At 36.7% G+C, this 22190-nt stretch overlaps 1 protein-coding gene and 1 pseudogene across 2 annotated transcripts in view; one reads left to right on the top strand and one right to left on the bottom strand.

Annotated features, from left to right (window-relative positions):
• The window catches only part of DEPDC1B (DEP domain containing 1B), an 86654-nt gene that overhangs the window by 46068 nt on the left and 18396 nt on the right, over nucleotides 1-22190 (top strand). For both annotated transcript variants that reach the window (XM_045494044.1, XM_045494054.1), the window contains one exon: nucleotides 1579-1719. In XM_045494044.1, the coding sequence (XP_045350000.1) occupies nucleotides 1579-1719 (141 nt within the window). The remainder of the gene's footprint in view (nucleotides 1-1578; nucleotides 1720-22190) is intronic.
• Nucleotides 17016-17802, bottom strand: LOC123606109 (annotated as a pseudogene).

Here is a 22190-nt window from a genome sequence, read left to right as displayed (position 1 = left end):
AGATGATTAAGAAACAGAAGATCTTAGAAATATGGCCTCCTCTCATGGGGCCTACTATGCATTTGCATTTGTATGAAAACTGTTTTTGTTTTGTTTTTGCATATTTTTAGCAAGAATGATGAAATGTTTGTTCAGGGATACAGCTGCTTACAATCAACCGCATACTTATCTTGGGAGGAAGTAATTCACGGCATTATGGATTACTGAGACATTAAACTAATTGTTTCAATCGATGAAGCTTGAAGTATTTCAAAGGAGGAAGCAGGCAAGAATGATGGTTATGTTGGCTGCTAGGTTAACATGGTACCACACAAGAGTCTCTCATAATTTTCATTATTTTAGTCCATCAAATTAAGTTATTTTATGACAAGTGTATACAGAATATTAAAAGGTGAGAGGGTTTTTAAGGAGACCAAGAAAAAGCCATTTTCACTTTGTCCATTGGCCTTGGGATGTGAAGGCCCAGAATGTTTATCTGTTCTTTTTAGTTTGATCCTTTCTCTTTAGTTACAGTGGTGCTGGAGGAACGCTTTCTTTTAGTTTTTACTGGCTTTATCTTTCACTCTCCTCTGAGGGTAGAGCTCTGTTTGGATCTAGTTGTTTAGTCTTGTATTCTGCTGGCCCAGAACCGGCCATTGCACTTGCACTGCTTCTCCCTTCCACGCTGTCAGAGCAATTGAGAAGACTGGCCAAACTCTCCCTCATGAGGCTACTTGACATTTCCCCAAGGCATGGGCAGCTCTGGTTTGTCTCTCCACTTGACAATGTCAACCTGTAGTCTGTGTGTGGATTCTTGGGGGCATTTACTGCTATATCTGTAGAGGGCTAGGCATTTCTTCTTGTTCCTCTTTGGTCCCAGATACAACTGGATCTTTGCCTTGCTGTCTGCATGGGATATGGCTGGGACCACATTGTCCCAGGCTTCTTATTGTTACCCTAACTTTGGAATATGCTTTGCCTGATACACTATCTTTTAAAGGTTGGTTGGGGATCACATAGAGTTTTACAATCAAAATGAATCACAGGACCCAGTGTAAAATCTCCTTTTTAGAATATCTTTATGAAAAAGAGTGTAAGTTTTTATTCGTCTGAAATAGTTTAGTAAGAGGCAGACATTGATTAACTCAACTCTGATTCTAGGATTTCATAATATAGCAATGACAAAATACTAAAAAGCTTTGAAAATTGCTTTATAACTTGTCTATTACATATGTGAGATAATTATCACCTTGGTCAACTGTGTCAAGCCTAGGAAAACATCGAATATTTCAAACAAAATAATCATTGTCTACATTTAATAAAAATGCCTTTCAGAAGATGTAAAAGAAAGAGTGGGTTTCTTTTAAAATGCAAGTAAGCCATTGATTTTCCTCCTTGTTTTATAATAGATTTCGATTTAGACATAAAGTATTCATGTAAGCAAATGTATAATGTCCTTTTAAATAACATCAATTTTCCCCATGAAAACTTTTGTGATCTTGAATATCTATACACACCATACATATGCAGAGAGACTAATCCCCATAAGTGATCATCCCAGTAATGTTTCTTCTTTCTCTCTTTCTCTTTTTTTAACAGGGCCTAATTGTTCAGATTTGAAGCAACCTATGTATTTAGGATTTGAAAAGGATGTCTTTAAAACTATAGCAGATTACTATGGTCACTTGAAAGAGCCTCTACTTACATTTCATCTTTTTGATGCCTTTGTCAGTGTATTAGGTAAGTTGGAATATAATGAACGTGTGTCTGTATTATTGATATGGAATCATTTCATTTTCCAATGTCTTGAGATTTCCATTAGTCAAACCTCCATAGCGTTTCTAAAATAAAAATGGATGAGGTGCTTGCATGGTTACAGTCCTGCTCTGTGAAGGAGGAAAAGAAAATGGTTAAGCTCTGTTAAGAAGCTGAAATCAAGGACCAATAGTTTTTACTTGATAAGAAAGAATAATATGCTATGTGTCACTTTTGTGCAAAACAGTACAACTTCTTTGGTAGAGAAGAATGTCAGTTTGATATTGACTGTTGGAGTAGATCTCCTGCTCTGGATGTGCCTTTATGAACAGTCATGTATGGGAGACAGATTTTCATTTAGAAATCTAATTTCTTTTCATAGAAGGAACAGGTTTCTGTAGGGCTATTTGTTATTTGTAACATGAAAAATAAATATAGTAACTTTATCATTCTCTGAAACTTGTTACTATTCTTCACATAGATCTGTATGCCAGAATTTACAGTGTCACAAAAGCAGGGTAGAGAGGAAAAAAAAAATCAATGTTATTGCTTTAGGCCTTTTTGGTATTGTTCCTTTCTTCTTGCATATCAGATTTTCCTGTTGCTATTGTGATTGTTCAATAAATATTACTCTTTTATTGTTTGCTTTAATGACCAATCATTGTGTAGATATCATACTCTGTTATGTAAATTTGTAGGAATTTGCATGCTCTTGTTCCTGAGTACTGGGGGGCTTAGCCCCCTGCCCTGCCCCGCCCTGCCCTTTCTTCTGCTTTCCATCTTACTGGAAAGTATGGATGCTACCATAGAAAATACTCATAGTATGAGTAATTTACCTGATCTCATAGTACAGTACTTTAAATTTTAAGATTCTATAAATTTTCTGATAAGAAGAAACAAAGTACAAAACTATAAATCATGCGCATAAGAGTGAGTTTGTTTTTAGAGGGATTAGTATTGGGAACAGATGAAAGGATTAGGCCTGTTACAGGTGTTTGAGACCACTGAGCTGTCTTGGTATTTTGTTTTCAACCAAAGAGGATCGAGTGCTTATGTCCTTTTGAACATCGTACCTAATGATGAATACTTGCTGTTGTTTAATATGCATTTGGACTCATCGAGTAGATTCTTTTAGCCACTCACTGCCATGTGCCACTGGTAAAATAAGAATTCTAAAGACTGGAATAAAAATTACTTAGGTTTTCTTTTCATTTTCCATTTTCATAATGTTATGTAGTAAAAATGATCTGGTTTGGAAACACAAGTACTTGGAACTTTTTTTGGAGAACAGATTCCAGTTTGAATCAGCTGTGTTTATGACATCAGTGGTCTGTTCTACCACAATTGTTCATTTTGATCTCTGCTAGGAATTAAAGCTGATTATTTCCAAATTGATGTCAGAATCAGCCTCCTTCTAAAGTATCACTTACACAGGGTTTAGGGTGGAGAAGGATGGATAGATAGGAGAATTTTGGCAGTCAAGTATCATCAAGAATAGACTAATGTGTGCAGATAGTCAAGATTTATTATCCTTCTCTGATCCAGTCCTTCTCAAGTGAACATGTTTGAGACACCTCGCATTGAAAACCATATATTTTAGATCCTTATGTAGTAAAAGGAGAAATATAAAGACGTATAGATTATCATAAATTTGATCATCATTTGATTAATGAAGATCATCTAGTATAGTAATCTTGTTAAGAGTCTGTGGGAAAAGGTATTATATTTAGATATGTGCAAAGCAGATATATAGGTTGAATCTTGGTGTGGTTGACTCAATTCTTCAAACTTTTTGACTTACTTGGACTGCAGTAGGATGCTATTAGATTAGATAAGTAAGTAATAAAGTAGGTAATCAGCATACTTTGTGTAGCAGCTAAAAATCCTATAGCATTTTCAGTGGAAATAGTTTTCAGTTTAATTAATGGGCTTTTTTGAGGTTGATTCCTTTGCTTCTAGAATGAAATAATGCTAGCTTGATGTAAAAGTTGTGACCTTGAGAGCTGTTAGTTATTGATATGTGAAAAAAAAAATCTAAGAGTTCTTAAACAAAAAAAAAAAAGAAAAAGAAAATAGATTTTTTTGAGATATGAGAATTATTCTTTAATCACTAGAAAATGATTTAATTTGGGTCAGCAGTCTGACCAAACAACATAGCTGTATATAATAATAAATTTTCATTTCTAAAATGTCAGTTTGTTATTAAGATAGAATTTGGCTGACTCTTAAGTGGGGTGAATGAGATGGTATAGCATCCTTCACTCCATTCCATGTGTACCCTAAAATCCACTGAGCTGTGTAGCTTGCTGTAATTTGTCATATTGAGGAAAAATTGACACCCGTAGGAGGCACAAAAAGGCATAGCAGCAGGGGATGGTGTTGGACAGTTGAGAGACTTGTGGGTTGTATAATGTTATAATCTTAGTTCCCAAACTGGTGATCTCTGGGCCAGATCTGAGTTATAAATACATCTGATTTGACCTCTGTGTTTTGTTTTATTTTGCTTTGTTAATGTGTATTTATTTTTGAGAGACAGAGACAGAGACAGAGATGGAGACAGAGTATGGGCGGGGCGTGGGGGAGGGAGACACAGAATCAGAAGTAGGCTCCAGGCTCTGAGCCATCAGTGTGGCTTGAACTCACGAACTGCGAGCTTGAGCTGAAGTCAGATGCTCAACCGACTAAGCCACCCTGGCACACCGACCCCTGTGTTTTAAAAAGAAAATGTAATTAATTGCCAAACTTTAAGAAACAGGAAGTTCAGGTAAGAATTTGTAAATTTGTGAAGAGAAAAAGTGGAAAGTGTGGCTGCTCTGGGCTTGAATTTACATGGGCACGAACTGTTGCATCTGTGTGGCTAGTGCCGCCACTAGAAGGAGCAAGTGTTCCAGGGACACAAACTCCAATTTGCATTGCTTCCCACTGCTTCTCAGACTCTCAAGCTAAGTTCACTTGACTCTTTGCTCATTTATCCCTTTTGTCTGCTCCTGCAGGCACTTGGGCTTTTGGCTCCTGGTTTATTTGCTCAGAGGCTGGAATACTGAGTAGCTCTCTCCTGCTCCCTACCTTCTAAAATGTCAAGTTTAGAAAATGCCATTGAAATTCACTAGATTGATCGTACACTGGATTATCAAACTAAATAGCTGAGATCTTCTATGTATTTTTTAATCCAGAGACACCTATAAGGGTTAACTTTCCAATCTTTGATTCTTTTGTCTGATGACTTCTCAGATATCCTGTGGAGCTATATGCCATCATGGACTTATTACCTCTTGTTATGTTCTTCAAGTTATCTTAGGGTCTGTGTCCCATAGTAATTCTTAAGGGAAAACAATTCTTTTTTTCAGAGAGTGCCTAGTTGGTGTGCTTGACCAGACAGAGGGCTCTTGCCCATGTTAGTCCAAAGTTCTTGCTGGTGGTTCTCTTTGCTCTCAGAGCCCAGGGCTTATGCCTGGAGTTTTTGAAGATGTAGATGAGCCAAGGTAAGGATGTTGAATCACCTCCAAATAAAATGACTACTGTTAAGTCAATTGCTGGAATAAAGTGGGGTTAGCTGCTCCTTAAAGATAGCAATTTAGGGAAGTGCCTAGGTATTTCTTGGCTATAACAAAATATCTAAGTGGTTTGTAAATATACCAGTAATCACTAGGATAGCTGATAAAACTTCTGGGGGAAAAAACTTAAGACTTTTCTCATACCATTCATCAGGATAAATTCCAGCTGAATTAGAGAATTAAATGTAAAAAATGTACATCTAAAATATAGTTGATGATGGTGGGTGAAGGACTTTCTCAGCCTGAAAGCAAAAGAAGTCATAAAAGTGCTATAGCAGTTTGGGACTCTTCATGTAGGAAAGGGCATCATGTTGTGGTAGGTGAATCTGTGTCTACTTTTAAGCAATTCAAAGACGACTTGTTTGTGTTTCCTTAAAAGCCCCTAGAGAAATAGTCTCTCTTGATATGTCTTTCTTTAGGCAGGAAGTTCTGACCAATTGATGTGTAGTCTGAATTCTTTTACCTTAGTATAAACCTTATCCTTTTTATACCTCTTCTCTGTGAAAATGAAACTTTTTTTTTTTTTTTTATTCCTTTCGTTGTTCGAAAACTTGAGTCTTCTTGAGTCTCTCCTTCTCTGGCTGAACAGACTCGATCCCACTGGCCTTTTGGGGAATGCTGGGCCCTTTCAAAAGTCTTCATATTTCACTATTTTTTTTTTTTTTGAAGCTCCCATAAGGGATCGCTTATTGATAACATAGCATATATTAGTAGAAATGCCATTTCTACTTTACAGAAATAAAAATTTGTGTTTGTAATGATTTGAGAATGGAAATCTGATGTAACCACTGGAGAATGGGAAGGAGGGTGACAAAGGTAGTTGTCATACAAAGCACTGACAACTCTGAAGCCTGTCATGTGATCTTCATGGCTGAGGTGTCACCTAATCTCTAATCATAGAGAATATTATTTTAATTTTACTTATTTTTATCATAAGGAACACTTGGATTTTTTTGAGTATTCAATTATTTATTCACTCATCCTTCATCACTGGGGCTAAATAATGAAATGTTTCCCTGATTGAAAAAGCCTCAAAGATGAATTATTTGGTGGATTATTATCTTTTCATTATTTTATTCTTTTTTTGTTTGTTCATTATTTTATTCTTATTTTACCAATGGAAACATCTCCAAACTCAAGAACTTGGTTTGTTCACTGAGGTGTACTCACTTAGATGACTCACTCTGCCTTTGTAGACATTTTTCATTGGTAAATGGCAGTAATGCCTATTATACTTTAAAAAAAATTTTTTTTTCAATGTTTATTTATTTTTGGGACAGAGAGAGACAGAGCATGAACGGGGGAGGGGCAGAGAGAGAGGGAGACACAGAATCGGAAACAGGCTCCAGGCTCTGAGCCATCAGCCCAGAGCCCGACGCAGGGCTCGAACTCACGGACCGCGAGATCGTGACCTGGCTGAAGTCGGACGCTTAACCGACTGCGCCACCCAGGCGCCCCTATACTTTTAGATATGAAAAATGAAATTTAAAGTAGTGGGTTACACTTGTTTTCCTACTAAGTTTCATTTTTTTTGTTTTGAAAAATACAAAAAAATGGTAAAATGTATAAATTAAGATAGGATAATCATATGTTGCTAGCTAGCCATATCTTCTTTCAAATGATAGCAAGATTTTTTAAATGTGAAACTACTTGTGATACATCTTTATAATCCATGATTGGGATAAGCACTAGTATATCATTCTGAAATGCAAGAAACGAGTTACCTTTGGGGCTGCCAAAGGTACTTGTCATTTTCTTGCAAAGGAAGACTCAGTATTTTTATGGTGATGTTGAGGTTGAAGAAATGATGAAAGATGAAAAGTTACTCTTTTAGCTTTTGTTCAGCAAAGTGAAATTAATCCAAAGAATAAAGTAGTTAGTCTTTTAAACTCTTTGGTTATAAAATGAGGAGAGCCTGCTAATATCCCTCAGGAGCCCTTAAAACCTAAAACACCCCCCAAGAAGCTCTTTAAAATCAGTAGTAGTTTATGATCTTGAAGAATCCAATAGTACTTGTTGAAGATGTGTTTTGAGTTCAACTGTATGCCATCATGTGTATTTTAAAACTAAATTCTCTTGCAGTCATTTCCCCAAGTTCTGTAGTGTGCTTTTGTCAGTAACATTTTATGAAAGAAAATAAATGTAGTGGTCAGCAATGAGAAAGAAGTTAGGAAACAGAGAAATCAGATCAAACTGTTTTTGAGAATCTAAGTATTCTGCATGTGTTTGAACTGAGGAAAGCATTATGTCGCACTCCAACATTCAAAAGCAGAACTAAAAGTGAGTCCTGCTTTGACATTTGGACAGATTGAAAAATAACATCCTTGGAACTGGTTGCCAAGAAGGACTGAAGTATTACAGGCGCTTCAAATCTCAGCTTTTCCCCATACGTCTTCCCTTTGATCATATTCATACCACTTCATAGATGACCCATGTGCTAAGGATTTCCACTCCTTACTTTCATCCTCGATCTGTCTCCTGAGCTCTGACCAGAATATCTCTCTGGCTCTGGCTGTGTATGCCTGGATGTTCATTATACAAGAGCCTTGGTTCAAATTCAGGAGTCTCTGTAAGCCACTATTTCAGAAACTGTGTGTTGGATGTGAACTCTCTGTAGTAGAACACTGTTAAAAAGACAGAATATACATAGTAGGTATATTTGTAGACTTTGTTTTAAATACCTATGTATATGCATATATATTGTGACATAACATATATTTCTTAATTTTTGTTGTAGTAAAAAATTTTTGAAAAAAACCCCTACTTTAAATTTCATCTCCATTTACCTACATAGTAAGATGACTATGAGGATTTAATGAATGAGAAAATCTCTCAGAAAGTGTAATATTTCTCAGATATTACTAGTAATAGTAGTTAATGGTGAAAGATGCTTATGGCTATACGTGGTTTGTCCTTTAAACTTAGATAAAAAAAATAACTTTTTACTTATGGATCATATATATATTTTTAAGTTTATTTATTTTGAGAGAGAGAGGGTGGGGGAGAGGGAGAACACAAACACAGAAGAGGCAGAGAGGGAGAGAGAGAATCCCAAGAAGGCTCAGTGCTGTCAGTCCAGAGCCTGATGTGGGGCTTGAACCCATGAACTGTGAGATCATGACATGAGCCAAAATCAAGAATCGGCCACTTAACCTACTGAGCCACCCAGGCGGCCCCTATGGATCATATTGTTTAGAGTTACATTCAATTTTTCCTTGTTTTTGTGGTGGGATTAGCATTTTAAAGTGGTTTGGAGGTTTCTTCAGGGATGCACTACATTGTAGTTTTACTTGATGAGAGAGAAATGAGGAGAAGAAATGGTTTTATGTGCTCTCTCTGGTATAAAGGAACTAGTTTCAGATTTCACTATGTTGAGAAATTCTCTTCTTTTTACCATCTACTTCTTGCCCCCAGTTGAAGAATGCAGAGTGATATTTTGACTATCTGCGTATGAAATATTTGTGCATATTCTTTGAGCCAACATTTCTACTTATAGGAATTTATCCTTAGGAAATAATTGGCCACATGGACAAAGTCAGTAATATAGAATGGTATTGAGGCTTGTCTGCCCTAGACCATGTAAGTAAGCTCACACCCCACTTTGCCACTAACTAGCTGTGTGATTTGGGCAAGTGACCTCATTTCTTTAAGCCTCACTGTCTTTATCTGTAAGTGGGATTAATGATGGTTAAATACCTTATAGAGGTTTTGTAAAGATTAAATGAGATAATGTTTAGTGTTTAGAACACTATTAGGTACATAATAAAGTACGTTTAATGTTAACTCCATTAATGTTAACTATTTTCTTCTCCCATAAAAAATTAGTTTTATTATTATATATATTATATATAATATATGTATTAGCTGCTCTTATTTTTTCATTCTGATTTTTAAAGACAGAAAAATAAGCTTCAAAACCACTATCACACTTTTAAAATTCCTTTCTGTAGTGGAAGATCTTGTACTTTAGTTCAAAAAGTATTTTGTGAAATTCATGTGCTTTTACATGTAGTAGAACCATCTACTCTCATCAAGATTAATGGCATGGAAGTGTTGCAAATTGCCACATTCTACAAATATTTTTACTTTTAATCTAGTCTTCTATTTTTCTCTGGCATGTATAGTGATGTGATAAACTGGGGCACAGTTAAATGTCTTTGGGACCATGTTTTTCCCCTTGTCTATAATATCTATTTCTAATGCTACGGGAATTCTAGGACTATGACTTTTTATGCTATTGCCTCTTGAAACTTTCCAAAATATTTAAAAAGAATAATTTATAAAGTATTCCCCTGCCAGTTTTCTAAACTTCCTATCAGTTAATATTTTTGTGATTACAAGTTGTGGCTTTGATGTGGTTGAGCAATGCTATTAGTTTAAGTCTCCTTTATTCCCTAGGTTCAATTTCTTTTAAAATATAGATTTACTTAATGGATACTAGAGCTTGAAGACTTTTTTTTCAGGTTCCTGAAGATTTTGGTGGTAGACTCCTTAATGATACAACACAATGATGATGGATGGCTGACAGATAAACTTTTTGAACCTGCTCCAAAATTATTATTTTTTTTCTTTAGGACTCTTAGTCAAGAAAAATATATCTGTCAGTGTTAATAAAGGATATAGAGTATGGTATTAATTCAAGAGTGTAATCTTTTAATTAGCAATTAATAATTGCTGACCATCAATTTTAAAACTAAATTAAAACCAAGTAGAGTTTATTGGAAGCAGGTTGATGATTATGTGTTGATAATTATGTGTGTAAGGGAGGAAGAGCACATTGGTGTGAATCCCAGGTGTATTTTATGTTTATTTATTTTTGAAAGACGGGGGTGGGGAAGGGGCAGAGAGAGAGGGAGACACAGAATTGGAAGCAGGCTCCAGGCTCTGAGCTGTTAGCACAGAGTCCAACATGGGCCTTGAACTCACAGACTATGAGATGATGACCTGAGCTGGTCGTATGCTCAATTGATGAGCCACCCAGGTGTCCCCCGGGTGTATTCTTGGGGCAAGTCTTAACTACTCTGGCATAGCCTTTTTATAAAACAGTTTGGCATTTCTTTAAAAAAGGTTAAACATTGCCATATGACTCAGCAGTTCCACTCTTAGGTATATACCAAACAGTTGATAACATATGTCACACAACCACTAAATGTTGATGGCAGCATTATTCATAACAACCAAAAAGTGGAAATAATGGAGATCTCCATGAAATGATGAATGAGGGAGGAGCCAAGATGGCAGAACAGCATGGAAGCTTTTTGTATGTCTCGCATCCATGAAATACAGCCAGACCAACACTAAACCATCCTACACACTTAGAAAACCGATCTGAGGATTAACAAAACAATCTGCACAACCTGAACCACCGAACTCAGCAGGTACGTGGTGGGGAGAGGTAAACTTGGGGAGCGAGAAGCCACGAGAAGGGAGGTGCTTTTGTGGGTGGAGAGAGGACAGATATGGGGCGGGGGGATATGGGAAAAGCACCCCTCCCCAAAAGCAGCTGGAGAGAAAGTGGAAAATTGGAAATAGCCGCGGGGACTAAACTGAAAAGGGAGAAAGGAGAAAGAAGAGGGTTTAAATTCCATTAAGACTGTAAACAAGGGGAGCGCAAAGACTGCAACTCCACAGCTTGATACCTGGTGGTCGCAGGATATATTCAGTGTGCTGAATCAGAAAAATATGCAGCCAAGAATTCTTTATCCAGCAAGGCTGTCATTCAGAATAGAAGGAGAGATAAAAAGTTTCCCAGACAAACAAAAATTAAAGGAGTTTGTGACCACTAAACCAGTGCTGCAAGAAATTTTAAGGGGGACTTTCTGAGGGGGGAAAAGATGAAAATATATATACACACACCAAAAGCAACAAAAGATTAGAAATGACCAGAGAACACCACCAACGCTCCAACTCTACAAGCATCATAATGGCAACAAATTCATATCTTTCAGTACTCACTCTAAATGTCAATGGACTCAATGCTCCAATCAAAAGACATAGGTTAACAGAATGGATAAGAAAACAATATCTATCTATATGCTGTTTACAAGAGACCCACTTTAGACCTAAAGATACCTTCAAATTGAAAATAAGGGGATGGAGAACCATCTATCATGCTAATGGCCGACGAAAGAAAGCCATGTTTATATCACTCAATCTAGACTTTAAAATAAAGATTGTAACAAGAGATGAAGAAGGGAATTATATCATAATTAAGGGGTCTATCCACCAAGAAGACCTAACAATTGTAAACATTTATGCTCCAAATATGAGAGCACCCAAATATATAAATCAATTAATCACAAACATAAAGACACTCATTGATAATGATACCATTATAGTAGGGGACTTCAACACCCTCCTTCAGGCAATGGACAGATCATCTAAACACAGAATCAACAAGGAAACAGTGGCTTTGAATGACAAACTGGACCAGATGGACTTAACAGATATATTTAGAACATTTCATCCTAAAGCAGCAGAATATACATTCTTCTCCAGTGCACATGGAACGTTCTCCAGAATAGACCATATACTGGGACACAAATCAGCCCTAAGTAAGTACAAAAAGATCAAGATCATACTGTGCATATTTTCAGACCATAATGCTATGAAACTCAAGATCAACCACAAGAAAAAATTTGCAAAGGTAACAAATACTTGGAGACTGAAGAACATCCTAGTAAAGAATGAATGGGCTAACCAAGCAGTTAAAGAGGAAATTAAAAAGTATATGGAAGTCAGTGAAACTGATAACACCACAACCCAAAACCTCTGGGACGCAGCAAAGGCAGTCATAAGAGGAACGTATATAGCAATCCAGGCCTTCCTAAAGAAGGAAGAAAGATCTCAGATACACAATCTAACCTTATGCCTTAAGGAGATGGGAAAAGAACAGCAAATAAAACCCCAAACCAGCAGAAGACAATAGAGATTAGAGCAGAAATTAATGCTATCGAAACCAAAAAAACAGATCAATGAAACTAGAAGCTTGTTCTTTGACAGAATTAACAAAATTGATAAACCACTAGCCAGTTTGATCAAGAAGAAAAAGGAAAGGACCCAAATAACTAAAATCAAGAATGAAAGAGGAGAGATCACAACCAACACAACAGAAATAAAAACAATAATAAGAGAATATTATGAGCAATTATATGCCAGTGGGTAATCTGGAAGAAATGGACAAATTCCTAGAAACATATACACTATCAAAACTGAAACAGGAAGAAATAGAAAATTTGAACAGACCCATAACCAGTAAGGAAATCGAATTAGTAATAAAAAATCTTCCAAAAAACAAGTGTCCAGGACCAAATGGCTTTCCAGGGGAATTCTACCAAACATTTAAGGAAGAGTTGACACCTATTCTCTTGAAACTGTTCCAAAAAATAGAAATGGAAGGAAAACTTCCAAACTCTTTCTATGAAGCCAGCATTACCTTGATTCCAAAACCAGACAGAGACCCCACTATAAAGGAGAACTATAGACCAATTTCCCTAATGAACATGGATGCAAAAATCCTCAACAAGATATTAGCCAACCAGATCCAATAATACATTAAAAAAATTATTCACCATGACCAAGTGGGATTTATACCTGGGATGCAGGGCTGGTTCAATATCTGCAAAACAATTCACGGGATTCATCACATCAGTAAAAGAAAGGAAAAGAACCATATGATCCTCTCAATAGATGCAGAGAAAGCATTTGACAAAATACAGCATCCTTTCTTGATAAAAACCCTCAAGAAAGTAGGGATAGAAGGAGCATACCTCGAGATCATAAAAGCCATATGTGAAGGACCCAACGGCTATATCATCCTCAATGGGGACAAACTGAGAGCTTTCCCCTAAGGTCAGGAACGAGACAGGGATGTCCACTCTCACCACTGTTATTCAGCATAGTATTGGAAGTCGTAGCCTCAGCAATCACACAACACAAAGAAATAAAAGGCATCCAGATGGGCCAGGAGGTGGTCAAAATTTCACTCTTTGCAGATGACATGATACTCTATATGGAAAACCCAAAGGATTCCACCAAAAAACTGCTAGAACTGATTCATGAATTCAGCAAAGTTTCAGGATATAAAATCAACACAGAGAAATCAGTTGCATTCCTATACACCAACAATGAAGCGACAGAAAGAGAAATCAAGGAATCAATCCCATTTATAGTTGCACCAAAAACCATAAAATACCTAGGAATAAATCTAACCAAAGAGGTAAAAAATCTGAAAATTATAGAAAGCTTATGAAAGAATTTGAAGACACAAAAAAATGAACAAGATTCCATGCTCCTGGATGGGAAGAACAGATATTGTTAAAATGTCGATACTACCCAAAGCAATCTACATATTCAATGCAATCCCTATGAAAGTAACACCAGCATTCTTCACAGAGCTAGAACAAACAATCCTAAAATTTGTATGGGAGCAGAAAAGACCCCGAATAACCAAAGCGATCTTGAAAAAGAAAACCAAAGCAGAAGGCATCACAGTCCCAGACTTCAAGCTCTACTACAAAGCTGTAGTCATCAAGACAGTATGGTACTGGCACAAGAACAGATACTCACCTGAATGGAACAGAATAGAGAACCCAGAAATGGACCCACAAACGTGTGGCCAATTAATCTTTGACAAAGCAGGAAAGAATATCCAATGGAATAAAGACAGTCTCTTCAGCAAGTGGTGCTGGGAAAACTGGACAGTGACATGCAGAAGAATGAACCTGGACCACTTTCTTACACCATACACAAAAATAAACTCAAAATGGATGAAAGACCTCAATGTAAGACGGGAAGCCATCAAATCCTCGAGGAGAAAGCAGGCAAAAACGTCTTTGATCTTGGCCGCAGCAACTTCTTACTCAACTTACTCAACTTCTTGCCTCTTGTCTCTGGAGGCTAGGGAAACAAAAGCAAAAATGAACTACTGGGACCTCATCAAAATAAAAAACTTCTGCACAGTGAAGGAAACAATCAGCAAAACTAAAAGGCAACCGACAGAATGGGAGAAGATATTTGCAAACAACATATCAGATAAAGGGTTAGTATCCAAAACTTGTAAAGAACTTCAACACCCAAAAAACAATCCAGTGAAGAAATGGGCAAAAGACATGAATAGACACTTCTCCAAGGTAGACATCCAGATGGTCAACTGACACATGAAAAAATGCTCAACATCACTCATATTCAGGGAAATACAAATCAAAACCACAGTGAGATACCACCTCACACCTGTCAGCTTGGCTAACATTAACAACTCAGGTAGCAATAGATATTGGTGAGGATGTAGAGAAAGAGGATCTCTTTTGCATTGTTGGTGGGAATGTAAGCTGGCGCAGCCACTCTGAAAAACAGTATGGAGGTTCCTCAAAAAACTAAAAATAGAACTACCCTATGACCCAGCAATTGCACTACTAGGCATTTATCCACAGGATACAGGTGTGTTGTTTTGAAGGTGCAAACATGCACCCCCATGTTTATAGGAGCACTATCCACAATAGCCAAAGTATGGAAAGAGCCCAAATGTCCATCGATGGATGAATGGATGAAGAAAAGGTGGTATATCTATACAATGGAGTATTACTTGGCAATCAAAAAGAATGGAATCTTGCCATTTGCAACTACGTGGATGGAACTGGAGGGTATTATGCTAAGTGAAATTAGTCAGTCAGAGAAAGACAAAAATCATATGACTTCACTCATATGAGGACTTTAAGAGACAAGACGAATTAACATAAGGGAAGGGAAACAAAAATAATATAAAAACAGGGAAGGGGCCAAAACAGAAGAGACTCATAAATATGGAGAACAAACTGAGGTTTGGTGGAGGGGTTGTGGAAGGGGAGATGGGCTAAATGGGTAAGGGGCATTAAGGAATCTACTCCTGAAATCATTGTTTTACTATATGCTAACCAATTTGGATGTGACTTTTACAAAATAAAAAATGAAATTAAAAAACAAACTAAAGAGAAAAAAATGATGAATGAAAATATTTAATATATCCACACGATGGGATATTATGCAGCCATGAAAAGGAATGAAGTATTGTTACATGCTATAACATGGTTGAACCTTGAAACATTATTCTAAGTGAAAGAAGCCAGACACAAAATACCTTATTTTGTATGATTCCATTTATATGAAATGTTCAAAACAGGCGAAGTGGAAATTTCATTGAATGGGTTTAGGAACAGATTAGACATTGCAGAAGAAAAGATCAGTGAACTTGAATATAGAGTAATAAAAGCTAGCCTAAAGAAAGCACAGAGGGAACAGGGTCCAGAAACAAAACAAACAACATGCGTCAAACACAGCCCTAGTGACATATAGAGCAATATGAAGTAGTTAATATACATGTAATTGGAATCCCTGAAGGAGGTCCTTAAAAACTAGCTCATGTATTATATATTTTTTAAACCACATCCCTATCATTCTTGGAACACTTTCTTATTTTCTGGCAGGAAAGATTCTTATTCTTTCTTTCTCAGGCATTTCTTCAAGGATTCTTGCTTCCTGTGAGTAGAGAATGATATATAGAAGCCAAGATTTAGTAGTTTTTGTGTTCATTTTTATTGGAAATATTGTCTGTAGAAAATATAATTCTCCAGTGACATGAAATGAGTGACCCTGAAATCTGATTTCCAAACTTTCACTTTAAGTACTATTTGGGAGGAGGATAGTGGTTAAATTGTCAGTGTGGAGAGTAATATAAGAGACATCTATGTGTCCATCACCCTAATTTAACACATATACTGTACAGTGATACAAAACATCCATGTCTTTATATCTAGAAGCTGAACTGCTGGGCTGTTTGCTATTTACATCTTTACTAGTTGAAGCAAATTGCTTTCCAGAGTCACAGCAACTTACACATATATTAGAAATATATTTCTGTTGGACCTTTTTTTTTTTTTTTTACCAATACTTGGTTTCATCAGGCATTAAATTTTTTTAATTGGGAAAAATTTAATTACTAAGCATCAAATGCATTTTACATCGGTAACTGCAGTACTGAAATAGTGACATTTTAAGTATTTTTCTCAAAAAAAATGTTGATTCCCCCCCCCCCCCGGAAACTTGGAGATTCAACTATATACATTAACATGGCCAGTCTATGTCATTATGGTTTATTTAATGCTAATCTCAACAGGTGTTCATATTTCCATCTACAATAAAGTAGATTGTGAACTTCTTATATTGTTTAATTTTAGCAAAACTCCATGATAATTTAAAGGAATATCAAATTTTTGAAGGGCAAACTCCTAAAACTCTACATTGGGATTGCATTTTTGCTTCAAGCTCATCTAACTGGAGAATACAGGTGATTTTTCTTTCTTAATCCCTTGGAGAACTATTTCTGCAATAAGTCTTGTGTTTTCTTAACTATGACTGGGTGGTTTTGAGAAACGTTATCAGCTCTGTGGTTAGTTTCCCACAGTTGTTAAAATTCTGTCGAAAGCATTTTAATAGTTTACAAGAAAAAACACTTGTTTTTTCAAAGGCCGCAGGAACAGGAAAGAAATAGCACTTCTTATTTGTATAAGCACAAACATTTAAAGCTACTCATGCTGCAGGTAAATCCAAGATAGTATTCAGAAGTTCTATAAAAATGAACGAAAGATAATCTTTACTTCTACCGCACCAAAACCCAAAATTTAGATCTGCATGAGAGATGCCCTGTAGCAGTTCACTGGTCTAGTTTAAGAGTTCAGAGTCCTTTTTGGCCCAGTGATGTCCCCATGCCAGATAAATTCAGTTCATTAAATGGAAATTAGGGCAAAGACTCCGTTCAACAAAGCACAGGGATATGCTACTAGAAGTGGCTGTTCTTCCATGGCTAATGCAGAATTAAAAATTTTGGAAGGGGGAAAACTGCACCATCCAGTAATTCCAGCAGCGAGAATGACTCTTGCCATTCCTTGCAAAGAAAATATCACTGCAGAGCTGGAAAGTAGGATCATGGGAAGAAGACAGTATCCACGGACACTTGCCACAACCAAATGAAATACCTGTCATACTCAGTTTAGTAGACAAAAACTAGACATCCAAGTGCACTTATGCCACATACATAGCCAAACTGGATTTTGCCAGCCAGTAACAATGTGGCTCCAAAGGCAAGGCAAAAAACCATTGGTTGTGCCAAATCAGTCACATTCATGATGCTGCCATCTGCCACTTGTAATGGATGTAACACTGTTCATGTTTTTTGCCAGATGTGGTCACAATTGATACCTGATTCTTCTAATAAAGGTGGCTTATCCTCAAAGTGTTTTCCATAGACAAGCTAATGTGTTAGAGTGTATGCCTGAGTTGGCTGGAAAATTGGCCTGGTATGTGGCTGTTATGGCTGCCTCATGTCTAGAGGGACAAATTGGCCTTGCTGTGAGTAGTCATAGCCAGCAAACTGTTTGCTGTAGGGTCCTCCACTTCCTACATGTCATAGGATTGCTGTGATTGGTCATTGATGCTGTAACTTGTGTGGTAGAAATCTGTGTTTGTTATCAAAGCCTGTCATTGCACATGATCAAACGTGGCAGCAGTGTCAGCAACCCCCTCAAACCCCCAAACGTGGCTTAAGATCCCTAACTGGCCCTGTTGCTACATGTTACAAGGCCAAACAATTGCTGGGGCTTTTTAATTTTTGCAATCTGATGTGTGTGAAAAGGAATCTTGTTGCTGTTTATTGGTCATATGGATTTCTTCTTGGGTGAAATACTTTTTCTGTCTTTTACCCATTTTTTTCTCTTGGTTTCTTCCTTCCTTCCCTTTTCTTTCTTTCTTTCTTTCTTTCTTTCTTTCTTTCTTTCTTTCTTTTCTTTTCTTTTCTTTTCTTTTCTTTTCTTTTCTTTCCTTCCTTCCTTCCTTCCTTCCTTCCTTCCTTCCTTCCTTTCTTTCTTTCTTTCTTTCTTCATTCTAAAAATATATTCTAGGTACTAATTCTTCATACCTTGTGTCTTGCAAATATTTCATAGTCTGTGGCTTCTCTTTTGGTTTTAATCAAAAGGTAAAAAAAAAACCTTTTATGTTCTATTTTGGTCAAATTAATTTACTTGTGTATCTTAAGAAATCTGTCACAAAGAGATTCTGTACTTTTAAGATTTTTAAGTTTTGCATTTTTCATGTTTAGGGCTCTAATTTCTTTTGATTTATTTAATTTATTTAAATGAATAAATAATTTATTTTAACTTTATAAAGTTGACTTTATTAAGGTATAATTAACATACATAATATACAATTAATATGCACTCATTTTAAGTATAGTTCAGTGAGTTTTGATGAGTTTATACTAGTGTAATTAGCATTAAATTAACAGGTCATTTCCATTAGTTCTGAAGGTTCTCTTGTGCTGTCTCTTAGTCAGTCCCCAATGCCACCACTGGCACCAGACAACCAGAAATAGAAGCTTTTTATCCGATAGATTAGGTTTTCTTTTTAAGCATTTCATACAAGTGGAATTATACACTGTGTACTTTGTATCTGGCTTGTTTTGCTGAGTATTCTAGTGCATGGATATACTACAAACCATAATTGGTTTATCCATGCAGAACAGGTGGATTGTATCCATTCTTGGGCCATTATGAATAAAGCTGTATGAACATGTATCTTATCTCCTTTTGAGTAAATAGTTAGGGGTGGAATTGCTGAGTCATATGATAAATGTATATTTACTTTCATTATGAAACTGACAAGGTATTTTCCAAAATTGTTGTGCCATTTTACATCCCCATCAATGATGTGTAAGAGTTTTGGTAGTTCTACATCCTTGTCAACATTTGATACTGTCAGTCTTTTGTTTTAGCACACTTAGTAGGTGGGTAGTGCTATATCTTTGTGGTTTTTAGCTGTATGTTTCTAATGACTAGTTATATTGAGCATGTTTTCATTTGCCCAATGGCTTTTCTGTTATCTTCTTTTGTGAAGTGTCTATTGAAATATTCTGCTTTTTATTGGCTTGTTTGTTCTCTTATTGAGTTGTAAGAGGTGTTTGCATATTCTGCCTTTAAGTCCTTTCTTTGATTATGTATCGTAAATATTTTCTCCCAAATTGTGGTCTTTTGTTTCTTTTCCTTAACAATGTCTTTGAAAAAGCAGAAGCTTTTAAGGGGCGCCTGGGTGGCGCAGTCGGTTAAGCGTCCGACTTCAGCCAGGTCATGATCTTGCGGTCCGTGAATTCGAGCCCCGCGTCGGGCTCTGGGCTGATGGCTCGGAGCCTGGAGCCTGTTTCCGATTCTGTGTCTCCCTCTCTCTCTGCCCCTCCCCCGTTCATGCTCTGTCTCTCTCTGTCCCAAAAATAAATAAACGTTGAAAAAAAAAAATTTATGAAAAAGCAGAAGCTTTTAGTTTTGATGAAGTCTATTTTATCATTTTCTTTTATGGTTCATGCTTTTTGTCTCAAGAAACCTTTGCTTACCTTTAAATATCATATTTCTTCACATATAATGTTATCATGTTACTGTATCCTTTTTTTTTCTCTTTTCTATCCTTTCTGATATTATCATCATCCATTTTGTGTGATATATTCTTTTATAACATTTGTAATAAGCCCTATTGTATGTTATTTTTTCTTTGGGCAGGTAATTTTCTTTTAAAGAAATTAAGGAACACAAAGCAATCTTTTATTCACATATTATTCTTTTCATTTATTCACATATTAATCTTTTCTGGGAATCTTCATTCCTTTATGCAGATCCATCTGGTATCATTACCATCTGGTATCATTTTCCTTCTGCTGGAATAATGCCCTATGACATTTTTATGGTATAGGTCTCTTGGCTGTAGATTTTTAGGCGGAGGTTGGGGTTCTGAAACGTCTTTCTTCAGACTTAATTCTGGAAAGTATTTTTAATGGATATAGAATTCTAAGATAATTTTCTTTATTTAGCACTTTGAAGGTGTCTTCTGGCTTGAGTAGTTTCTGAAGAAAAGTCTATGGTCATTACTTATTTTTGTTCTTCTGTTTGTAATGTGCCTTTTTCCCTCTGACTGTTTTTGAGATTTTCTTTATCACTGATTTTGGGAATTTAATTATAATGTGCTTTTAAGAGTTTTTTTGTGTTTTTTGCCCTTTGATTCATTGAATTTCTTTATTCTGTTGATTTATCAATTTCACCAAATTTGGAACATTTTTAGCAATTATTTCTTCAAATATTTTTTTCTGTGACTCCTACTTTTCTAATGACACAGAGTTTAGGTCATCTGATGCTTTCCCACAGCTTGCTGCAGCTCTGTTTATTTTTTTCCCTACTTTTTTGCCTACTTTGCTTCTATTTTGGCTGATTCATTTACTGTGAATTTAAGTTTTCTTTTTTCTTTTTTTGAAGTGTTAATCTGCTATGGTTCTCACCTAGTGAGTGTTTGTTTTGAGGATGAGGATTTTTCATTTCTAGAAGTTCCATTTGGTTTTTCTTTTTTTTTTTTTTTTTTATTTTAATTTTTTTTTTTTTCAACGTTTATTTATTTTTGGGACAGAGAGAGACAGAGCATGAACAGGGGAGGGGCAGAGAGAGAGGGAGACACAGAATCGGAAACAGGCTCCAGGCTCCGAGCCATCAGCCCAGAGCCCGACGCGGGGCTCGAACTCACGGACCGCGAGATCGTGACCTGGCTGAAGTCGGACGCTTAACCGACTGCGCCACCCAGGCGCCCCCCATTTGGTTTTTCTTTATATCTTCCATTTTCTCCTTCCTGTATTTATATATTTTCTAATAATATGAGAACATAGAATATCTTTTGTAACATACTTTTCTCTAAGTTCTTTATCTGTGGCTATTTTTATGATTTTCTACTAATTTTTTCTCCTGCCATGGATCATACTTTTTGCTTATTGGTATGTCTAGTGATTTTGTTTGAACAAAATGTTTTTCCTTGTTGAGTATCTGAATTTCGTTATCTTCCTTTGAAGAGGGTAAGCTTTGTTCTCTTAGGCAGTTAATTTAATTGAATTTCTTTTTGATTCATTTGTGTGTTATTTTTATTTTTATTTTTATTTTTTTTTAATTTTTTTTTAACATTTATTCATATTTGAGAGACAGAGAGAGAAAGAGCATGGCGGGGAAGGGGCAGAGAGGGGGAGACACAGAATCTGAAACAGGCTCCAGGCTCTGAGCTGTCAGCACAGAGCCCGACGCGGGACTCGAACTCACAGACTGTGAGATCATGACCTGAGCTGAAGTCGGATCCTCAACCGACTGAGCCACCCAGGCGCCCCTGTGTCTTATTTTTAAAGCTGTTTTTTTTTTTTTTTTAATTTTTTTTTTTTCAACGTTTATTTATTTTTGGGACAGAGAGAGACAGAGCATGAACGGGGGAGGGGCAGAGAGAGAGGGAGACACAGAATCGGAAACAGGCTCCAGGCTCCGAGCCATCAGCCCAGAGCCCGACGTGGGGCTCGAACTCACGGACCGCGAGATCGTGACCTGGCTGAAGTCGGACGCTTAACCGACTGCGCCACCCAGTCGCCCCTTAAAGCTGTTTTTAAGGCCAGATTAGATTAACCTTTACTGAAGTGAAGTTTGGTCCTACTATTGAAGCATAATCCTGCTGGGCTTTCTGTGAAATGCCTTCAGTGATCAGCAGGGCTCTCTTCTATGTGAGCTCTGGGAACTGTTCAGCTCAAAGCTCACTGGTTGTTTTTTGTATGACCTCCTAGAGTTTTGCCTTAATCATGTATATGCATTTCAGTGTTCATCAGAGTCTCAGGGGATTTCTATGTAGGTTTATGGAAGCTTTCTTCTGTTTAGTTCTCTGCAGTTGGAACTCTGCTTTGCAATGTCCAGCTGACTCAGCCTCCACAAACTCCAGTCTGTCTCTTCCATCTGCTTGAGCTGTCTCTGATACATGTTTTAGAATGTGCCTCTAGGCATAATGTGGAGAAATTGTAGAGCTTGTTTGTTTTGTTCTCTT

Source organism: Leopardus geoffroyi, chromosome A1, assembly GCF_018350155.1.
Source record: "Leopardus geoffroyi isolate Oge1 chromosome A1, O.geoffroyi_Oge1_pat1.0, whole genome shotgun sequence".
In the NCBI taxonomy this organism is placed as follows: Eukaryota; Metazoa; Chordata; class Mammalia; order Carnivora; family Felidae; genus Leopardus; species Leopardus geoffroyi.
The sequence above is the reverse complement of the archived record's forward strand: the minus strand, read 5'-3'. Positions and strand labels throughout refer to the sequence as shown.